The sequence below is a fragment of the Lepisosteus oculatus genome, chromosome 5 (genome assembly GCF_040954835.1).
Source record: "Lepisosteus oculatus isolate fLepOcu1 chromosome 5, fLepOcu1.hap2, whole genome shotgun sequence".
NCBI lineage: Eukaryota > Metazoa > Chordata > Actinopteri > Semionotiformes > Lepisosteidae > Lepisosteus > Lepisosteus oculatus.
Window position 1 is genome coordinate 55099888 of NC_090700.1, and position 18920 is coordinate 55118807.

Below are 18920 nucleotides of genomic sequence, written 5' to 3' on the forward strand. Positions count from 1 at the left end.
GGCCTTATAGATCCCTGGCCAAAATAACCTAGTGAGCAGTCTCTCGGCTGTTTTCTTTACCCCCAGATGTCCGCCCAGGAGGTGGCTATGGGCCAAGTTGAGGACCTTCATCTGGTAGGTCCGGGGAATCAGGAGTTGTTCCACTTCTTCATGTCCCTTCTGCTGCACCTGATAGAGGAGATTGTTTTTTATCATGAAATATGGGTAACTCAAGGTACTATGATCATAACACCACTTCCCATAGATTTTCCTAACATGTCTTTGAGACGCATGTCTCAAATTTCCATCTTCTAATTGGGCCATCCCAAACCTACCATGATGTTCTGGTGGATCCAAGTCCGGTAAATCCATATTTATGAATTCATCTCCAAGTTCAGATCCTCCTTCTTGTTGGTCCGCCTCATCAGGGACATCGAGAGTGGCGTCCCCCATGCCTTCAGGACAGGGAAGTGGCCTTCACCTAGCTGCTTGGACAGTGTTCCAAATTTGGAGGAAGTGGGGACAGTCTCATCCCAGTACCACAGGGTAAGGCAACTGCTCAACGACTCCGCCAGTTGAACAGTATGTTCCCTTTTCCGTAGAGATGCTAATTTCTGCCGACGGATATACAGTACCTTTGTGTCCCCGTGGATACAAGTAATAGGTATCCCCTCTGTTCCCCGGATCTCCATTTCTTTGGGAAGTATTGTAGGGGTCACCAGGGTCACAGTACTTCCGGAATCCAACAAGGCCTTGACGGGTTCTCCCCCATCTTGATTTTCTTAAGGTGGGGATCCTCGTAGGTTGGGACACATGCCGTAAGGTAGTTACACTTGGCTTCATCTCTTGGGTCTACTTGCATGGGTTCAGACAGGCAGGGACAATGGCTGGCTAAATGCCCTTCTTCATGACAATGACATGACAATCTCCTCTTTTCAAAACTCCCCTTTGTCTTCTCTAATCAAGGCCTCCATGGCATGTTGTCTGTCCACTAAGTCCACTGCCTGATCCAGTGTCTGGGGATCCCCATCACTCACTTCCCCTTTCAATTGAACAGGCAGACTCCTCACAAAGTGATCCAACACCACCCTTTCTACCACCTGTCCTGGGTTTAATTCTTCTGGCTGGAGCCATTTCTTTGCCGGATGTACCAGGTCAAACATCTGAAACCTAGTAGGCTTGTCCATTTGGTATCTCCAATTGAGACCGCTCATATTGCCATGGTTACCCCTAGTCTTGCCAAAATCTCCTTTTTCAGGGTCTCATAATTTTCTGCATCTTCTTCTTTTAAATCCTAATACGCCTTTTGGGCTTCTCCAATTACATAAGGTGCTACTCTCCCGGCCCATTGCTCCTTGGGCCATGCATTTCTAGAGGCAGTTCTTTCAAATGTGGTTAAATAAGCTTCCACATCATCAAGTTCCGTCATCTTTTGGAGCCCAATTTGTTCAGCATGACAGGTGTCTCTCCCTGTTACTGGGGTCTGTCTGATTTCTTCCTCTAATCTTTGTAATTCTTCCCTCACTAATATCTGCTCCTCTAGAATTCGATGGTTAGTTTCAGTTTGAATTGTATTTGCCTCCTGTTGCTCTTGGATAGCTTCTTTCTGTCCTTTTAAAGCCTGAAACTGAGTGAGGGTGGCTTGGGACAATTACTGTATTAACTGTTCCATTGTTTGTTTGTTTCCCCCACACATGCAAAATGAAACCCCCCCACACACAAAAAACTTAATTTCTACAATTCTCAAACCCGAGCAGCGGGTGCCCGCATCCTCCACCAGTTGTGGTGTCACTGGGGGAAAAGCAGGTGTAAAAGGGATGTTACTCACACCACACTGATCTTCTCCGTTTCTTTGTCCGTTTGTTTTCCAATTCCAATTCGTAATCCATTGCCTGTATTCTTAAACAATCCAAATTCCAAAGTCCGTATGTCCACACAAATCCGTACTGTAACCAACTCGTAATCCGTAAACCGTAGTCGTAAACTGTAAACTGTAAACCGTAGTCCGTTATTCCTTAATCCTTTCAACCACAATCCTAATCCTCTTCTTCCTCCAAAATGCATTCACCTTATCGGCTTCTGCACTGAGCCCGCTTCTGGGCATTTATATTTTGTTTCCTGATGTAGCTCACCTACAGTATGTCTCATTATTTCGCTGCATAGGCCTTTTCCAAAAGCAGGTCAGCTGGTTCTCCTTGGCGGCCATCTTGCTCAGGTCTAAATCTAATATATTAAGTGTTTCGTTCCGGAAATACAGGTTATTAATGACCCTTCCCTTGGTCCTCTTACAATTGAAATATTATATTTATTCAGTTAAAAATAATTAGACCTTTTTGATCTCAAGAGTTTTTAGATCAGCAAAATGTCTTACCACGCAAACATTTCCTCACATTTCTTAAACTAATGTTTTCTAATTTAATCATTATTTATGCATACAACAAAAACAGTTGGATTTCAATGATTTTTAAAAAAATATTGTTAAATTACTGTAAGTTGTGTTTTTCTATCCTTACATAGAGTTTGATTTCAGATGGCTAAATCAGTTCAGTTCCCTTGACAATGTTGGTGTACTGGCTGTGCATGAGTGGGGGTTGGTCCGCAGGTTTGGAAAGGTGTTTTCAGCAGGCAATGTGCACCACTTTCAGAAGTTAATTTAGTATTTTGGTAAAAGGCAAGAGCAGTCCCTCGATATTTTCACACATAGACAGTAATAGTGGATCTGACTGCAGCGAAAAGCAATTTCACCAGATTTAAATGTAATTAAATTGTGTGAGTGACTGCTGCTCACACAAAAAAATTCCTCTCCATTATCCATCTTCTGACTAAATTTACGTCAAAAAGGAGAAAAAAAAGGAGCGCCGTTCACTTGGTATCTTTCCGGTGAACTTGAAAGTGGTTTTCTTAATTTCCTGGTGTGTACTTTCCCAGACACTGGTGGTTTTCCATCAAGCTCATTATCATATCAGAAAAGCTGAAACCAAGACAGTGTCTGATCAGAAAATACCAAGATTTTAATAAGAGGCTTTGAGAAATATATTGACGAGTGGAACACAGTATGAACAAAAACATGCATTCACTCCTCTTTCATCATTTAACAACCTTTCTGTAAGGCAGCCTCGGCTTTCTGCCAGGAGCTCATCTACAGCAACGGTATCAATTTTTTATGCTCTTAAAAGGTAACATTCTGAGTCTTAGTCCAAAATAAACAGTAAACTCCATGAATCTTGTATAAAGGTTGAGACGGATGCCATTTTTATCTCCTTTCTCTGGTTATATATGTCTAATGACAAACAAGTTTCAAGAGCAGTAAACTGAGTTGTGCAGTGTTCAAACCAGAGAAAACTATGAGAAATTATGTGTGGTTTTGTACAGAGCATCACCAGTGGGTATTAAAGTAGTCATTTTAAAGGACACATATTATAGTAGAACAAATTTTACTTCTATCTGATAAAACCTTTGAGGAAAAGGACAACAAGATTTTAGATAATGACATTTACGGTTTTGTTTTGTTTTTTCCATTGATATCAGTGCAGCTTTTTGAAATAATTTAAATCATTATTTAGAAATTTCCCATCTCCTACAGATGATAAACGGTGTTTCCACCCTCCAGTTTGACATCTTGTAATAATTAACTGTGTTGATGGAAATACAGTTACATAGACAAAAATAATGGATTTTTTTAATTTAGTAAATAATTACAAGAAGGTATAAAAAGACGTGGTCAGATAATGCCAGAAATCAGACGAAATGATTAGTCTTGTATAATGAAGACTAATTATACAAGCTTTCTTTTTACAATAGTGTGAAGGACACCGTACTCCTAGTTAAAGCAACAGCATATTAAGTGCAACTTGGCTGATTTTGTAATGAAAAACAGAGTTCTATGCCTTCAAACATTTTTGATTTGCTTAGGTGAATGGTGATGTTGGTAAAAACTCCTGCTATCCTGTGGAACAGCTTTAATATAAGTTAGGAATAAAGAAAAAAGAATGGATGTACTGTACTATTTATTGAGCAAGAACTCTGGTCATATAAAAATAAAGATATCTAGTCATGTGGCAAGTGTGTCAATAAAGAGGAAAAAGTGATTAATAACAGCAAATCCATGAAAATTCTACTGAGTATTAAAGTAAAGGAAGTGAACATTACCACAACCTCTGGAAACCTCCCACTTGACTTCACAATGTGGATTTAGAAATGTTGTCAGATGATAGACATAAAACACCAGGTGACTCTTGGCACTTTTTACAACTCAAAAGGAAGTGTCAAATCACTACTGAAGACAAAGTTAAAGGTCATTTTAATGTTCAGTGTGAACTTGAAAAGCTGTTGTGTCTCTTAAAAAAAAAACAGGATAGCACTGTAATCAGCTCTGGTCTGCATAAGACAGCTCCCGGAGCTACAGAAAAACCTGCAAAAAGAATTATTAAAAACCTGCACTGAGAGGAATGGTGGTACAGCTAGCCCTTTTAAGGTATTTGAGGGTTTAATCTGTCATCAGTCCTAATTTGCAGGCTGTTTACTAACCGCTTTATTGCTTTAGTCTGCCTAAAGTACATTTCTCAGTCATCTGCGCTCTAGGTTTCATGCTCTTTAGACCATGGCAACCTCTTTTGATGCTTGTTCTCAGGAGAACCAGAGCATTTTTTGAAAAATTGTTTATCTGACATGGCAGATCAATTACTTGGTGCAGTTTTCTGGAAACTTCCTAGGTTTTAGGCAGTATGATCATGGACACAGGTTTCAAATGCTTGTCATGAGGGACTAGGGTGACTGCTTATCAAGTTTTAATGTAGCCCATTACACATCTCCTCAGAAAAATAATAGCATGCTCCTATAGAAAATATTACATGAACAGGGCAAGAGATGGAGAGACCCCTGTAAATATTTAAATGTTCAAAGAACTGTTATTTATTTAGCAGGAAGCAATCTACAGAGACCGAGGCCTACTTTCTAAAGTTGTCCTGGCAAACTAACAAACACACTGCCATGCCCCTACTTCATACACACAGAGGCATAACACAGGCTGACAGAAATTACAGCCCATAATTAACTGAAAACAATAGAAACACAGAAAACTGCCCTGCAAAAGGAAAAGCCTTACTCTTTATTTATTTCATCTCAGAAACTACCTCAGTTGTTCTGCTAAAGCAAAAGGGTATGGGGTTTAGGAGTTGTGAAGTGATTTATGGATCATAATGAGTTTCAGGAGTATTTAAAGATCACTCATAAGGGGAAACTCCAATAAAGTGTAAACTTTAAAAAAAGGCAGCAGAAAACAAGTGAGAAACAATGGTGCACTATACTATACATGCTTTTTCTATTCCCATTTTTTTTGGAAGCTGTCTCTGCAGAAGGCAGCACAGCTGTATACTCTTCACACCTATTCTTTTAGCTAATTTGTTGTTGAGGGAAAAAGTTTGAAATGATTATGGGCTTTTCAAGCGGGGCAGATAAGTCGTGGTCATGACTGTTTATCTACAAAAAGCCTCAGAATTAATCCAGACAGACATGTTGTCCTCATAAATCATTATCTCCACCACTTTCAGCATCACAACTGATCCACGTTGATGGAAGAATCTCATTTTCACACATTTGATAGTGCCTAAGGATCTGAAAACTACAATTTGTGAATCGGCTGAGTTAGAATTGTTCTGCCACACCATTTCCGCCCAATTTAAAATGATAAGGCTCTTACTTCTGCTCTGTTTTTAAAATATAGTGGAAAGAGAATCTCAGTTTCATTAAAGTCATGACAACAGCCAACAAATACAGTACCATGTTATCTTTCTTTATTATACCAAATTTTCAAGGTTGATGAAAAAGATTAGAATTACACAGGCCATATATAAAGGAAAAGATTGTCAATGAACAGATAAATCCTCAATCAAACAATCTGTAGCCCAAGGGACCAGTCTCTGATGATATTTGCACATACTTGTCGATGTTATACCTACCCACAAGCCCTCCTTCCTTCATGCTGACCCTCCCACTGATAGCCCTTGAGACATTGCTCTTTTACCCTTCTTTCCTACATGTTTCTGTCTATTTACAGGTTCATATTCTGGGCAGGTCTTCCTTTTTGAGCATTAAAAATCCTTTGCGATTTCATTGTGGGGTACTTTGTCATATTCGCACAAGGGCACCATGTTCATGAGCATACTAGTTCCATGTGCACTAAACTCAAAAAAAGGTGGGTGAAATAATCAAAAACATCTACAGGAGTCCCTGAAGTCCAGGTAGAACAGCTAGATTGGAAAGTCACTTAAAAAAGAAACTGGCAGATTTGTTGTACAGAGGAGGGTGCTCATAAGGAGCTAGGTTTTTACCAAAAGCAAGTGTAATTGTCTGAAGAGAAAACTCATATTACTTTCACAATAAACAGTATTTGGAAAGATGCAATGAAAAGGAAAATGTTGAGCTCTGAATGGATGTCTTAAACTGTGTTTTTGAACTGAATGCACTCAGCTGAGAAAAACAACCACTGTACTAGTATCTCCACTGTCAGTGGGTTCAAAGTGACGAATATAAATGTGAAAAAATGAGGTTCACCTTAAGAAAAACATGTTGCAGGAAGCTTGGAATTATATAATAACCACCTGGCTGTGATACAGGTTGTGTTGAGGGCTGATCGATATTTTTTGAAAGCTGCAAACAAGTGCTGTTTCTCCTTTTAAGCTATGAAAGAGACAGAGAAGATCTTTAATCCCAGACCTGCAAATTTAGAATAATCAATGAGAGATGGCTTTTTCCCCTTAAAAGGGAGAGGCAGGTTAAAGTTCAAACTGCACAAAAAAAGCTTTTTTGATGATGATGAATCAGTTACTGCTTACTGAAGACAAACCTTTCTTAGACCCTCTGAAAGGGCATGTGCTTTGAACAACAGAAAAACCAATAGCTCATACTGTAGATGACCAAAATATACTCTTTAGATGCATTTGCTTCTGATTATAAAAGTAAATATTACATATTGACTTTCAAGAAAAACTGTTTAGAGAAAAACTCCTTGTAAAGAATAACTTACATAAAATATTAAATATAAATTGTACAAGTATCTAAACATGAGCAGCCAATCTGACATGTTATTGTAGCCTATCCATCTCATTCACCAGTGAGATCTACTGGACTCATAATCCCATCATTAGCATCCTTCATTGCCAGCCAGGATTCCTTCAACAAGCAGCTGGATGAGATCCTTGAATTAATAAACTTTGAATAAATAATCTGAAAATAATTTGCTTGAGATGCAGCTCATACATAAGTGTTCAATATGTCATAACACCAAAACAAACATGCATAAAAAGTCTGGGATATTTCCTTCAAATGAAACTCAACAAGAAAGCTTTAACACTAAGGTTTCAGGCAGTTTAGAAATGAGTACTTTATTTCCCTCGCGGCTAAGTGAAATTATCCACATAATTGTGTCATCAGTGAAAACAATAGGGAGGGGGAGTTCCACCAGTACACAGAACTGGAAAGGTTAACTTCTTTTATTCCCTTCCCTGACTCATTCCCCCTCACGGGGGCTCCAGATTCTCCCATCAATCTCTAAGCACATATTCACATAGACATAGACATGCCTTGATCTGTATGTTGTTAGCGAATTCAATATTTCTTTGAAACCTGATTTTGGTATGAAGGTATAATGACTAACTGTCAGGAAGATGCATGGTGTCCTTTCGGCAGAGTAACACAAACAAATGAGGGCTGGACTGGTATTTCTGTGATCCCTTAATTAGAGCTTCGACTAGAGATGAAGGCAAACAGCAATCTATTTCATCATTGCTTCCAGGCCTAACTGCTCCCAAACCCACTCTCTGCCAGTTATTGCCGCTTCGGCCCTCGATCCTCTCCACGCCATCCTTCGAGGTGATTTTCATCTCTCAATTCTTTCTCAGCAACTTTTTATATATTTAATGCCTCCTTACTTGCTACATTTTCACCTGGGCTAGACGAAAGCTATGCTCACCAGGGATTCAGCTTCCTCCAGAAACACAGTGAAATAAGCCAGTAAGAATTTAAATAAGGCATTTTTTTTATTTAAGAAACCTCATCAACATCATTTTTCCACAGTGTTTTTCTGTGTGGGATTCTAGGACAGCTGGTTTTAAAATAGAGCAAATGCCTCAAAGTGGCCCTCCCTGTTTAGCTCAATAACGTTTACTCTGCAGAGCATTGCACCTGCCGGAGAAGGCCGGGCGGGTGAGTCTCAAGCTTATCTGTTTAAAAGTGATCAAGGATGTGGTCACTTTGAAAGCCAAGGACAGGGCATAGCCGCAACAGCTCAGAATACAAAATCATATAGGGTACTTCTTTAGGCTTATTTACATCAAACATAATGCAATTATGGGTGAAAGGGTTACATTTGCAACAACATTTGCATTTCATAACAGAGGTGACCCAAAAAGGATGCAAGAAAGTAAAGCACCAGATCCCTGAGAAGGTGTAGATTGTAAACAGCAAAAAAAAAAAACTTTAGAGGTTAGTCTATAGGAGCTAAAAGTTACTAAATGTTTGTCTGTTTTGCCTTGCATATCCCGTAACACTATACCTGTTCTTATAATACATATTTAATTTATTATGTTCCTGTATACTTTTTATATAAAAATTGAGGTTACCCATTCGCACATACAGGGTATGGCCAGTTTCTGTGTTTGCATCAGAACATTGTTTCTCAATCACCACCCTTGTCTCTGTTGTCCTACGACAGTGTGACACATACTTTTAAAACAAGATTGCAGATAATGTCTTGAAAGATTCTGTCCCATTGCTCTCGTTGTTCAACCAGGTTCTAGCTGATATACTGCAACAAATTGCACATTGGGAGGAACAATACAGTACAATACTTAAAATGTGAAACAGGGAGCTGACAGATAAAGAATCAAATCCACCCTGAAGATATCAAACCTAGAAATATATTTAAAAATCCCAAAAAACAAAAACATTGTGGCAGAAAAGCAGGAGAAACAAACTCTAATCTTACAAAAAAGGTATTTCAGTTTAAAACCAATAATTACATAAACACATTTATATTAACACTTCCGGTGAGTGCTGGTAATAACCACTTAAAATGAAAACAAAAAATGGGATTCCTTCATGCAATCAAGCATTCCAAGGTGTGTCCTGTAAATGTTCTACTAGGAAAGGTAGACAAGCTGAATATACTGTACACAGTATATAGGAAAGATTGTGTATTCTCAGGAACATGTTTTCTACACTAAAAAGTAAAGGCATTTTAAGACTAGTATTTGACTTACAGTACATGATTGACTGCATTCAATGGAGTCTGATTTTTTTGCATAAATATCATTATCTGTAAAAGACAGTCCTGCAAATGTGGCAGGTGGAGTAATGAGCTCTGTATATTCATGAAAACTGATGAAAGAGACACTGGAAAGGAAGAAAAAACTCAGATTTCGGCTAGTTCCATGTACATACTCCACTATTTATATAAGATAGTTATGACAAATGAAATAAAGCAGCACATATTTATATTACAGTCATCAGCCCATTGCCTGTTGCATTCATTTTTCGGGAGACATATGTGAGCTAATTGGATGGGCATGGTGTCCTGTCGCACATTCTGCATTTAGACCCTGACATTTTTAATATGTCAAGAGGAGGAAGCTACTGTTTCTGAAAGCATGGCCAAAAGCAGGCCCTTTGTTTTCTACACAGCTTGTGCTAGTGAAAAGCCTTGTTCTTGTTCCACAATGTGAACTGATTTTTTTTTACTGACTTACAGTACTTTCTAACGGTGGCTTAAATCTGTCCCTTAAGGCTGAGAGCTACAGTATGACCTTTACCAGCCCAGTGTACAAATGCTGCAAACAGGAAAAGGCAAGCTGGAAAAGGATGTGAATCTTCACACTTTAAAAGCACAAATCTTTATCACTCAGTACCCTTCAATTGCTGGGATAGGGCTACTTTATTAATGGAGAAATTATGTTCAATCATTTTGCTTTTTAAAGAAAAAAAATTGAGGTTGAAACGGGAAAGAGCAGGGAAGGCTTAATAATGACCAGTTTTTGGATTGTACTGTAATCTTAAAGCAGTAAATTCCACATTGTACTGAAGTCATATGTAGTACAGAAATACAGTATTTCTTATTTTTGTGGTGAGTTTGTGTTTATTTTGAATACACAACATCAAAACCAACAAAGGTAGTTTATTAAATGAACAATACAGAAAGCTGTTCCATTCACCACAAATTAATCACAATCATAGTCAAAAGTAATGGGTTTCAGAATCTATATGGCTTTACTGAACTGCATGGATGCTGATATCCCACTTTGAGAAATATGCTTTTTAGTGCTTAGAAAGTACTGTAAGTACTCTCTCTATAGTCTTGGGGTGTCTTTGTTTTTTTTTATTTGTTTAGTTGAGAAACAAGAACGGTGTTGCTTAAAAGTATCTTAAATAGTTAACCTACTGAATATCTTTCATTGTACGTGGCTAGAACCTACATGGTCCTGATTTAGACATGTTTTAGAGCACACTGAAGCATGCAGGTACACACTAACTGCACATTACACGTTGATATCCACCCCCTGAGTGAAAGTGGGGCCCTGATATTTCTGGGAGGGAATTGGATAAGCGTGTGATAGTCTCTGTCTCAGACCCTGGAAAGGAAAATGTATAAAAGAGTTTTTTTTTCTACAGCTGAAAAAAGAAAAACACACCATAGGTTCTCTAATTGGTCTGTAGTCATTTTTTTTTTCATTTGAAACCAAAGGTAGAAAAAAAAACATGCACACATGAACACACAGAGAAGAGAGACACTGAAATCAATTTGCCCATCACATCCACATCCCCCTGTGGTTCCCTGTTATTTTTAATCTGATTAGTGTGGCTGGGCTGCATGTTGACTGTCAATCAGAGGGCTGCAATCTGAAGGTTAAAGCCTCCTTCTGAGGGTACATGCACAGATGCCAACCCTAGCACTACGATTTTAAAGCCAACTCACTCTGCAATCACCCCTTCTACTACCAAGGGGTAGAAGAAACTTCCCTAACATTAGAGCTTATTCCGAAACTGCCACGTCCTTTCCCTTCAATCCGAGAAATGTCTTTTCCTTAAGGCAGTTAAAGCCGAAAGCAGGAGCAAAATGCTTTCTTTTTTGATCTTCAGGTGTTGAAGAAGCAGTAGCCTGACTGCCACCGGCAGCAGATGCAAACTCAACTTGCTGAAATCTAGCCAGCAGCACACACAGCATGTGTGCTTAAGCCACTGTCACTGAAGTACTGAAGTAAAAGCACAGAGAAATCTTCACATTTAGCTAAAAAACAAAACACTATAAATTGCATTTAGTTCCTTCAAATGTTTTGCTTCACTCATCCATAGACAAAGTTTAGGCATTTACAGTATGCTATTATGAGGACATCTTGGCTTCCATGCTTTAAACTGAGTTGTCCTTTCATACTGTACCACTTGAACCACATCCATGTTTCAGAGGGTTTTTTTTATGAACTGTGGATCTAAATAGTCACATTGTGCCATAGGCTCAGATATTTAAATCCAAACAGTTTAGTGGCCTGGTAGTATTTGGCTCTGGGTGACTTTTTGTGCTTTGTTTCTAGTTTTTGTGATATTAAAAAAACCCAAAACAAACAAGCATTGCAGATTAAGGCTGTCCCATTTTCTAAATCATGTTGTCTTGCAAGAGGTGAGAAGATTTTACTTGCAAAATAATGCATATTGATGTATACGTTTGTTAATGTTTCCAGTGTTATATAATAACTAAGCATATGAATAGCTAAAATAACAACAGAAGGGTTTTCTTTTTCTTAAAAAAACGGAGCTGAATCAGTCTCCTTGCTGCTAGTTGCCAGAAGAGGTCTTTTGGAAATGAACCAGTGGTGCTGAGAGGCGTGGGAGTGTGTCAGTTCAGAGGACTACACACATAATCCTTCAGCTGAGAGACCACACTTCCCAGCACTGCCTCCATTCCATCCCCCAGCTAAGGTAAATAGTGTTAGATAATGAATTCGGATATTAATAGCTTCTTCAGGGAGACCTCTGTGAATCAATGTAATTGTAATGGGCCCACACGCTACAGGGAGTTCAGCACCTATCTCTGCAGACAGCTCCTGCAGCCTTCCTGCTGTACATCTGAGAGTGGAAAAACCTGCGAGGGAAAATCACAGCTAAAAAAGTCTTTTTGAAATTACTAAGGCTTTAACTTTAAAGAGTCCCATATCAAGAGTCAACAAAAAAAGGGCAGAAAAGGTGAAGGAAAAACATAATCTAGGACTACCTAGATCAACCATTGGATATTTACGTTTGATTGAGATGATTAATAAGAATATAAAAACAGTACAACCAAATGGAAACCAATTGAGAATTAATCTTGTATGAGGATATTTCTCAAAGCTCCAAACATCTACAGTAAATACACCATATCACACAGTCTGTGTATATCTGTCCCTGCTATTGCTTTTTTCCTGCGTTTTCTAAATTCATGTTGAAAGTACGCTACGATATGATTTCAATATAGGTGATCCTCTGCTTTAGCTGAAATCATTATTTCCATAACCTTACATGTAATGGAATTCAAACCTATTGGTCTACAATTACTTGATTCAGTTTTCACACTTTTCTTGTGGATGGGCAAGCTTTTGCAATTCTCCAGTTCATGGGTCCTACCCCTGTCTGAGCAGCTGTTGCAAGAATTGTGTCAGTTGAGTCTGAATAACATTTCTTCTTTCCTTGAGTACAGTATATTTATTAAGATACTATCAGGTCCCGGGAATGTAAACTATATTGAAGTATAGATGGTTAAATCTAGTTGTGTAATGTTGCACAATATGAAACAAAACCATTGGAAATATGGAATAATAGCCAATAATAGCTGACTGAGGTTAAAAGAGAAACAAATTCAAAACATCTTGAAGAAAAGGTATAGTATTGTTCGGGTCTGCTGGGGAACAAATATGCTTTTTTAAGAAATGTCTTTGTGAACCTGAATAGTACGCCATTTTAGAACTTCCACCAAGGACCTACAACAAAAGACTGTATGTTGTTGCTTCTTGATTCTGGACAAGGTAACACTTGACGTCACCGAAAAGTAATGGCAGCAAACAGACAGCAGTTCCCCGATGGATTACTGTGTTTTCCTTTGCAGCTCATTTGAAGATGATGAGCCTCCTTGTGTGGAGGAGATCGAGTATCAGAGTGACGGGTGTGGAGAGCACAGTGGGGATGAGCTGGATGACGAGGTCAACGGGAACACGGAAAGCTCCGATGAGGAAGATGAGGAGCATGGAAGCGGCCGCTTTGCCACCATCAGAAATGGCCTGCTGTCCTGTGACAGGAAGCCCTGCCCATTCCCGAAGTTGCCACAACCACCCGCTCTAGAAACGCTTAACACGAATAGGAATGCCCACGGCAGTGTTAACATTTCCAGCAACAAGTACTTGAGTTAAAGGTTTACATCTGTATAGTTCAGGTCTGCCATTTAATGTGCAATACTATACATACACAAGGCCTGGCTTCAGTCTTCAATAGTTTAGCACCTAGAGTAGCTATGAAACACATATATTTAGTACATATTGCCAATTTTGAATGTAAAACATCCTACTATATGTCCTTCCTTGAGCTCTCTTTATTGTACAAAGTGTTTATTTTTTAAGCAGGCAGTATAAAATTGCTAGTTTTGGGTGCCTTTTTTATATTAATATAGATATACATAATTAAAAATATTGAAACATATGCATGGACAATACAATAAAAGGGAAGCCACTTTAAAAGGGAAATTTATTCTAAAAGAAGAATCTGACACAAATCACAATAAACCGCTGTCCCCATCATACGAGGTCATGGTGTAATAATTACACAGTAAAACATCTCTGTGTAATGCCACAATACCAGTCTCAAAAATCATTCCTCTCAGTGTAGAAAAGATGTTGTTTTTCAAGACAGAGAAGTGCTCACTTGGCTTATTCTGACACCCACTGCAGAGGCTGTCAACTACAGATGCTGCCACTCAAGAAGGCGTGTCATTTCTTAGAAACATGGCACCTGTAACACAGCGTGGCACAGTACATTATATGATTTACTGGCCAAAGACGATCAATAGGTGGCACTTGTGGTGCATTAGAAGTTAGTAAAATGGTTGCTTCATTTAATCTGATTCCCTACTGTTTATCATCTTTAAATCCACTTAATATGGAATATTAATATGCAATTTTGTAAATAAAAGGAAATTTTGGTAGCTGACAATGAAAATATCAGAAGCATAACATCTCTGAATGCCATAAAAAATATTAAATTAGGAACATAAATATATTATACATTCTGTTTATCACTGGGAGTGGAAGCTAAAAATAAATAAAAATACACAACATTTACTGTGGTTATTTTGGAAATGTTTTAAACTTTTCAATGAAAACTTGCTATTGCTAATGTAAAAAAAAGTTGTAGTTTTACTACAATACTAATATTAATATGAAATTATGTAACTAAAGATATTTTGATAGCTGAAAATAAAAATAGTTTCTGAATGTTATTAACAATATTAATGTATAAACTAATATATAATATATCATATAAATATAATAATATATTTATATACCTGAAAGTAGTACCATATTTCAGTTTCTTCATAAACATCTGCGAATACACATTTTTATTTATTCGCAGAATAGTTTGTCTTACATATTGTTAAGTCACACTGTTAGATGCAATGAGGGAAAAAAATAATACACAATCAGGGTTTTTGAAGTTGTTGAAGCGCCATCTCACAGCTCGCAGTGGGGGTGTAATGTAGTTTTAAAATGTTGGCCATGTGAATCGAATACGAGAACAAAGATTATAATTCCTGATGTGCCACATACACAAATCACATGAGTTCAGATCTACAGTCTGCATCTACAGTCGGCAACAGCCCAAACACACCACGTTAAGCATTCACTGTGTCACCTAGCGTTTTTACAAAGTAGTGCAGTCCCATAACACAATATTTTTTTTAAAAACATGCGGTGCGGTGCAGTGTGGTTGGGTGTGTACTATACACGCAATCTGCTCCATTATTTGCTGTGCATTTTGAATGGCTGGATCTGTATGAGGTTTGTGAGGAAATATTTAAAGCTGTGTGCTGTGAACTCAGGGCAAAACCTGTCTCTCTGAGAGATTAAACGTTTTAGAGTGAATTGAACTCAAATTCAAATGTTACAGGATTCAGTGCTACACTACGGTGTCACATTTTAAGGAAAGACTTCCATAGTTGATAATCAATTGGAGAACTCCTGTGACTAATGCCAGTCTGAGCTGAGGTTCAGTCAGGTCTAAAGGATTAGAGCCTACCCTAGACTCCGGTGAGTCTTTTAACTTCATTCTAACTCCCTGAAATTTGTCAAATGCAAACATATTGTTGAAACTGTTGTCTTTAAGTAAATGTACTGGAATATTACTTATTCAGATCAGTCAGTTCACACATTGTTTGAATTAATGTTGATTATGTATAGTTAATACCATACTTTCATATTCTAGTCACAGAAATTACACTTGGCAGAAAATGAAGTGAAGTAATAATCTGCCAATAGTTGTGCAAACCCAATGAGATCCGACAGTTCTAAAATATTATCTGAGTGAACTCTATGCATTTTATAAGGCTACAGTACATTTACAAAAAGATATTCATTTAATTATAAATCTTGCATTTGTCCCTCTTGTTCAGCTTAAGAAATTATCTGCATTTGTTTGTGAAGTATCACATACAGTATACTAACCAATTTGGATTTTGGTGCTGAAATAAATCATTGTGCATTGATTGATGCTCTTCAATGTAAGCCGTGCCAGAGAATGGGTGACTCTATGTTTCCATGTCTTGGTGCCAGATAATATTCTTCTATTTCCAGGACCCTGTGCTCCCTGATTGTACTTTATTAGGACTATAAAATGTGCCTATAAGGACTGGGATAGAAGGCACATGTTGAGGACCAGGGTGAATAATATTTAACGGTGACTGATTTGAGCAGCATCAGTCAAATTTCATCTGTGACTACATCTTCATTTCTTCACTTTATCATAAAGATTTTTATTGCAATATTCTGGAAATATTCAATTCAGAAAATAAACACAAATTCATCCAGCATAGACTCAGTCCATCATGGTACAGCCTGCATTAAAAAGACAAAATCATAGTGGTGTTTTTGAAACTGCAATAGATATTTCTATAGCTAAACTGTAATTGCAAAGTTTTTTTGGCTTGTGTGGCTTTTCATGTGGGAAGGGGGCATTGAATGCACATTTTATGTACTATACAGAGTCAGCCTACAAACTGGCTCAGTCTTTCTGGTTTTAAGCTTGCAGGATGCAATTTGTACTTGCAATCAAAATGTCAATGAGAAAGAACAAACTCTATTTTACAACTGACAAACTGATATTTAATAAAAGAACATGAACTCAAAAAATACTTGTAAACTCAAAAAATAAAAGTAAATATCCAGTATGGATTTACTCTCTTTTCTTTCTAAAACACATAACCTTGAGAAATGCTGTATTTGGTTGTGTCCTACAAAGAAGACTTCAGTGTTATAGATTATGCATATTAGAAAAATAAAGTTTTATTTCATGTGCATACAGGTTTTTAGAAATTTAAATTTATCCATGCAAATCATTCCATGCACCCTGTGATACTTTCTGTGTTTTTTTAGACACAAGCTGAGCTCTTTCTCAGCTCCATGCCACTTTATGCAATCCCCAGTGATACTGGCAAGATCTGCCCCCTCTGGAGAAGAACTGAACTTCACTCAGTGTTTGAAATTAAAAATAATCTTTCATCTGTTTGCTTGTTCTTCCAGCAGCTTTATTTTAAAAGGGCACTAGGAAAGAACATTACTTTTCACAAGCACAGCAAGGGATACAAATACAGAGATGATGAATGCAATGGAGTTTGTAAATTAATTTGGTGGTTTTCTAAAGTTAGCTCTTTGTTTCTTTATTGAATCTAAAAAGTGTTTTTGTCTCATGAAGACTACTCAAAGGTTTAATTCAGCCTAACCAGACAGAACTGGCTTCTTTCTTACCACTTAAACATCTAGTCCATGTACATATGTGTGTCTACCATTCTTTCTCCTGTGATCCTAGTGCATTGTTCTTGCTTTTGTTTTTCTACTTATTTTAATTCAATCTGCTTTCATTCCATCTGTGATGCACAGAGTCAGGTCTTTCTTGTTACTGTGGAGCCACAGGACATACACTAAGGACATAAGAATGATTATAAATGAGAGGAGGCCACTCAATGTATCTAGTCCATTTGGTAGTCAGTAGCTAACTGATCCAAAGTTCTCCTTCAGTCATTTCTTGAAGGAAGACAGAAAAGAACATTAAAGGTTTTAAAAACTTGGCTGTGTAGCTTGGTCCAGACTCCCACAACCCATTGGGTAAAGAAGAGTTTGCCATTTTAGAAGCACTTGCACATGGTTTCCACTTGTGCCTTTCACTGGGTTGACGAAACCCACACTTTCTGTCATCTCGTCTGCAGTATACTGTAACTGCATGCCTTATTGTGAAGCCTCTTCATTTAGTGCAGCACTCATACAAGCCCCACTGAAAACATAAAAAGGCCATCTGTAGTGAACCATTCCAGTCTACTGGCCAATTGGGTGTTCACATCTAGCAGACCTTCATGCCACTGGTGCCAGTTACTGACTCACTGAGCCAGTTAAAGAAGAAACAAGTGTAGCGATATTTTTTTTTCAAAATATCAAAAATGGACAAATGGACATCACGAATAGTGTCTATTCATGTTTCAGTTTAAACAAGAGGAATCCAACTATTTAGTAAAGCTTTTGACATGTGCTTCTAAAGCCTTAATGTATTGTGTGATGTTATTTCCACATAAATATGACTTACAGCAAACCAGCTGTTATGCTGCAAGAGCTGTCAGAGGCTCTTACGATAATGCTCCAGTACCTGTAGTGCAGCTCTGTAGCACATTGGTAATCCTGTTATCAGAGGGCTCCATCATTTCTTTTGGATTGCTCAGTAAGGGGAGTGCTCACTTCCAGCTAGGAAGGTCATAATGTCTGCCACAGTCCCTGCTATCTCCAGTCACTTAACATCTCTGTATTAATTATCCAAGTGGTGCAATATAACTGCAAAAATAACATAGGCTGCACGACAAAATCACATGTAAAACAACTTTTTTCTATAAATGAAGATACTTTTGCTTTTCTATCTGTGATCCACTTGCTCTCAGAGAATTACAATGATATCAGGGGTTCCACTGCATTTGAACCACAAACCTAGGCTAATGAGCATTTGAAATGTGCAAAAATTGCAAGGCTGAGGCTGTGGCTCAAACAGGTCAGGCTTATAAGCAAGTAAAGATGAAAGCATTTACTATTGGGGTTAAGGTTGGGCCATTGGTACAGTGGTTAGACTTGCTACCTTGCAGTGCTGGAGCCCTGGGTTCAATCCTAATCCTGGGGTGTTATCTGTGTGGAGATGGTACTGTATATTTTTCCCATGTGGTTTTGCCCTGGATGCTCCCACAGTCCAAAACCATATGGGAAGTTTAATTAGCATCTGGGAAAACTGGACCTGGTGTGACCATGTGTGTGCTTATGCCTCTGTGTGCCTTGCGATGGGCTGACATCCCATTCAGGGTGTATCCCACCTTGCACCATTCGCTTGCCAAACGAGGGTCCAGCTTAGAGCCTACAGTATAACCCTGAATAGGATGAAGAGGTTAGAAAGTGGATGCATGGATTGAGGCCTTGACCCATTAGTGTCCTCTGAGTATGTGGATTGGGACACAGTGTAATGCATCAGTATCTCTGCACACAGAAAGATCTGCAATCTCTGGTTACTCCGGATATATGGATGTATAACAGTGTACGGGTGGAAGAAGCAGCAAACTCAGTGTCGAAAAGCATTTAATCGCTAATTATAAACCATTACTTAACTGTTTGCTTAATTAGTTTTTTGAAGTAGAA

At 38.2% G+C, this 18920-nt stretch overlaps 1 protein-coding gene across 3 annotated transcripts in view; it reads left to right on the forward strand.

The window, feature by feature from the left end:
- LOC102692475 (cytosolic carboxypeptidase 4) overlaps nt 1–16764 on the forward strand; it is a 180030-nt gene extending 163266 nt beyond the window's left edge. For 2 of the 3 annotated variants that reach the window (XM_015343415.2, XM_015343416.2), the window contains exon 23: nt 13103–16764. In XM_015343415.2, coding sequence (XP_015198901.2) covers nt 13103–13403 — 301 coding nt within the window. In that variant the 3' untranslated portion in view covers nt 13404–16764. Of the gene's footprint in view, nt 1–407; nt 526–13102 lie in introns of all 3 variants that reach the window. The other variant, XM_015343419.2, reaches the window with a different exon arrangement.
- Nucleotides 16765–18920: the final 2156 nt, after the last annotated feature.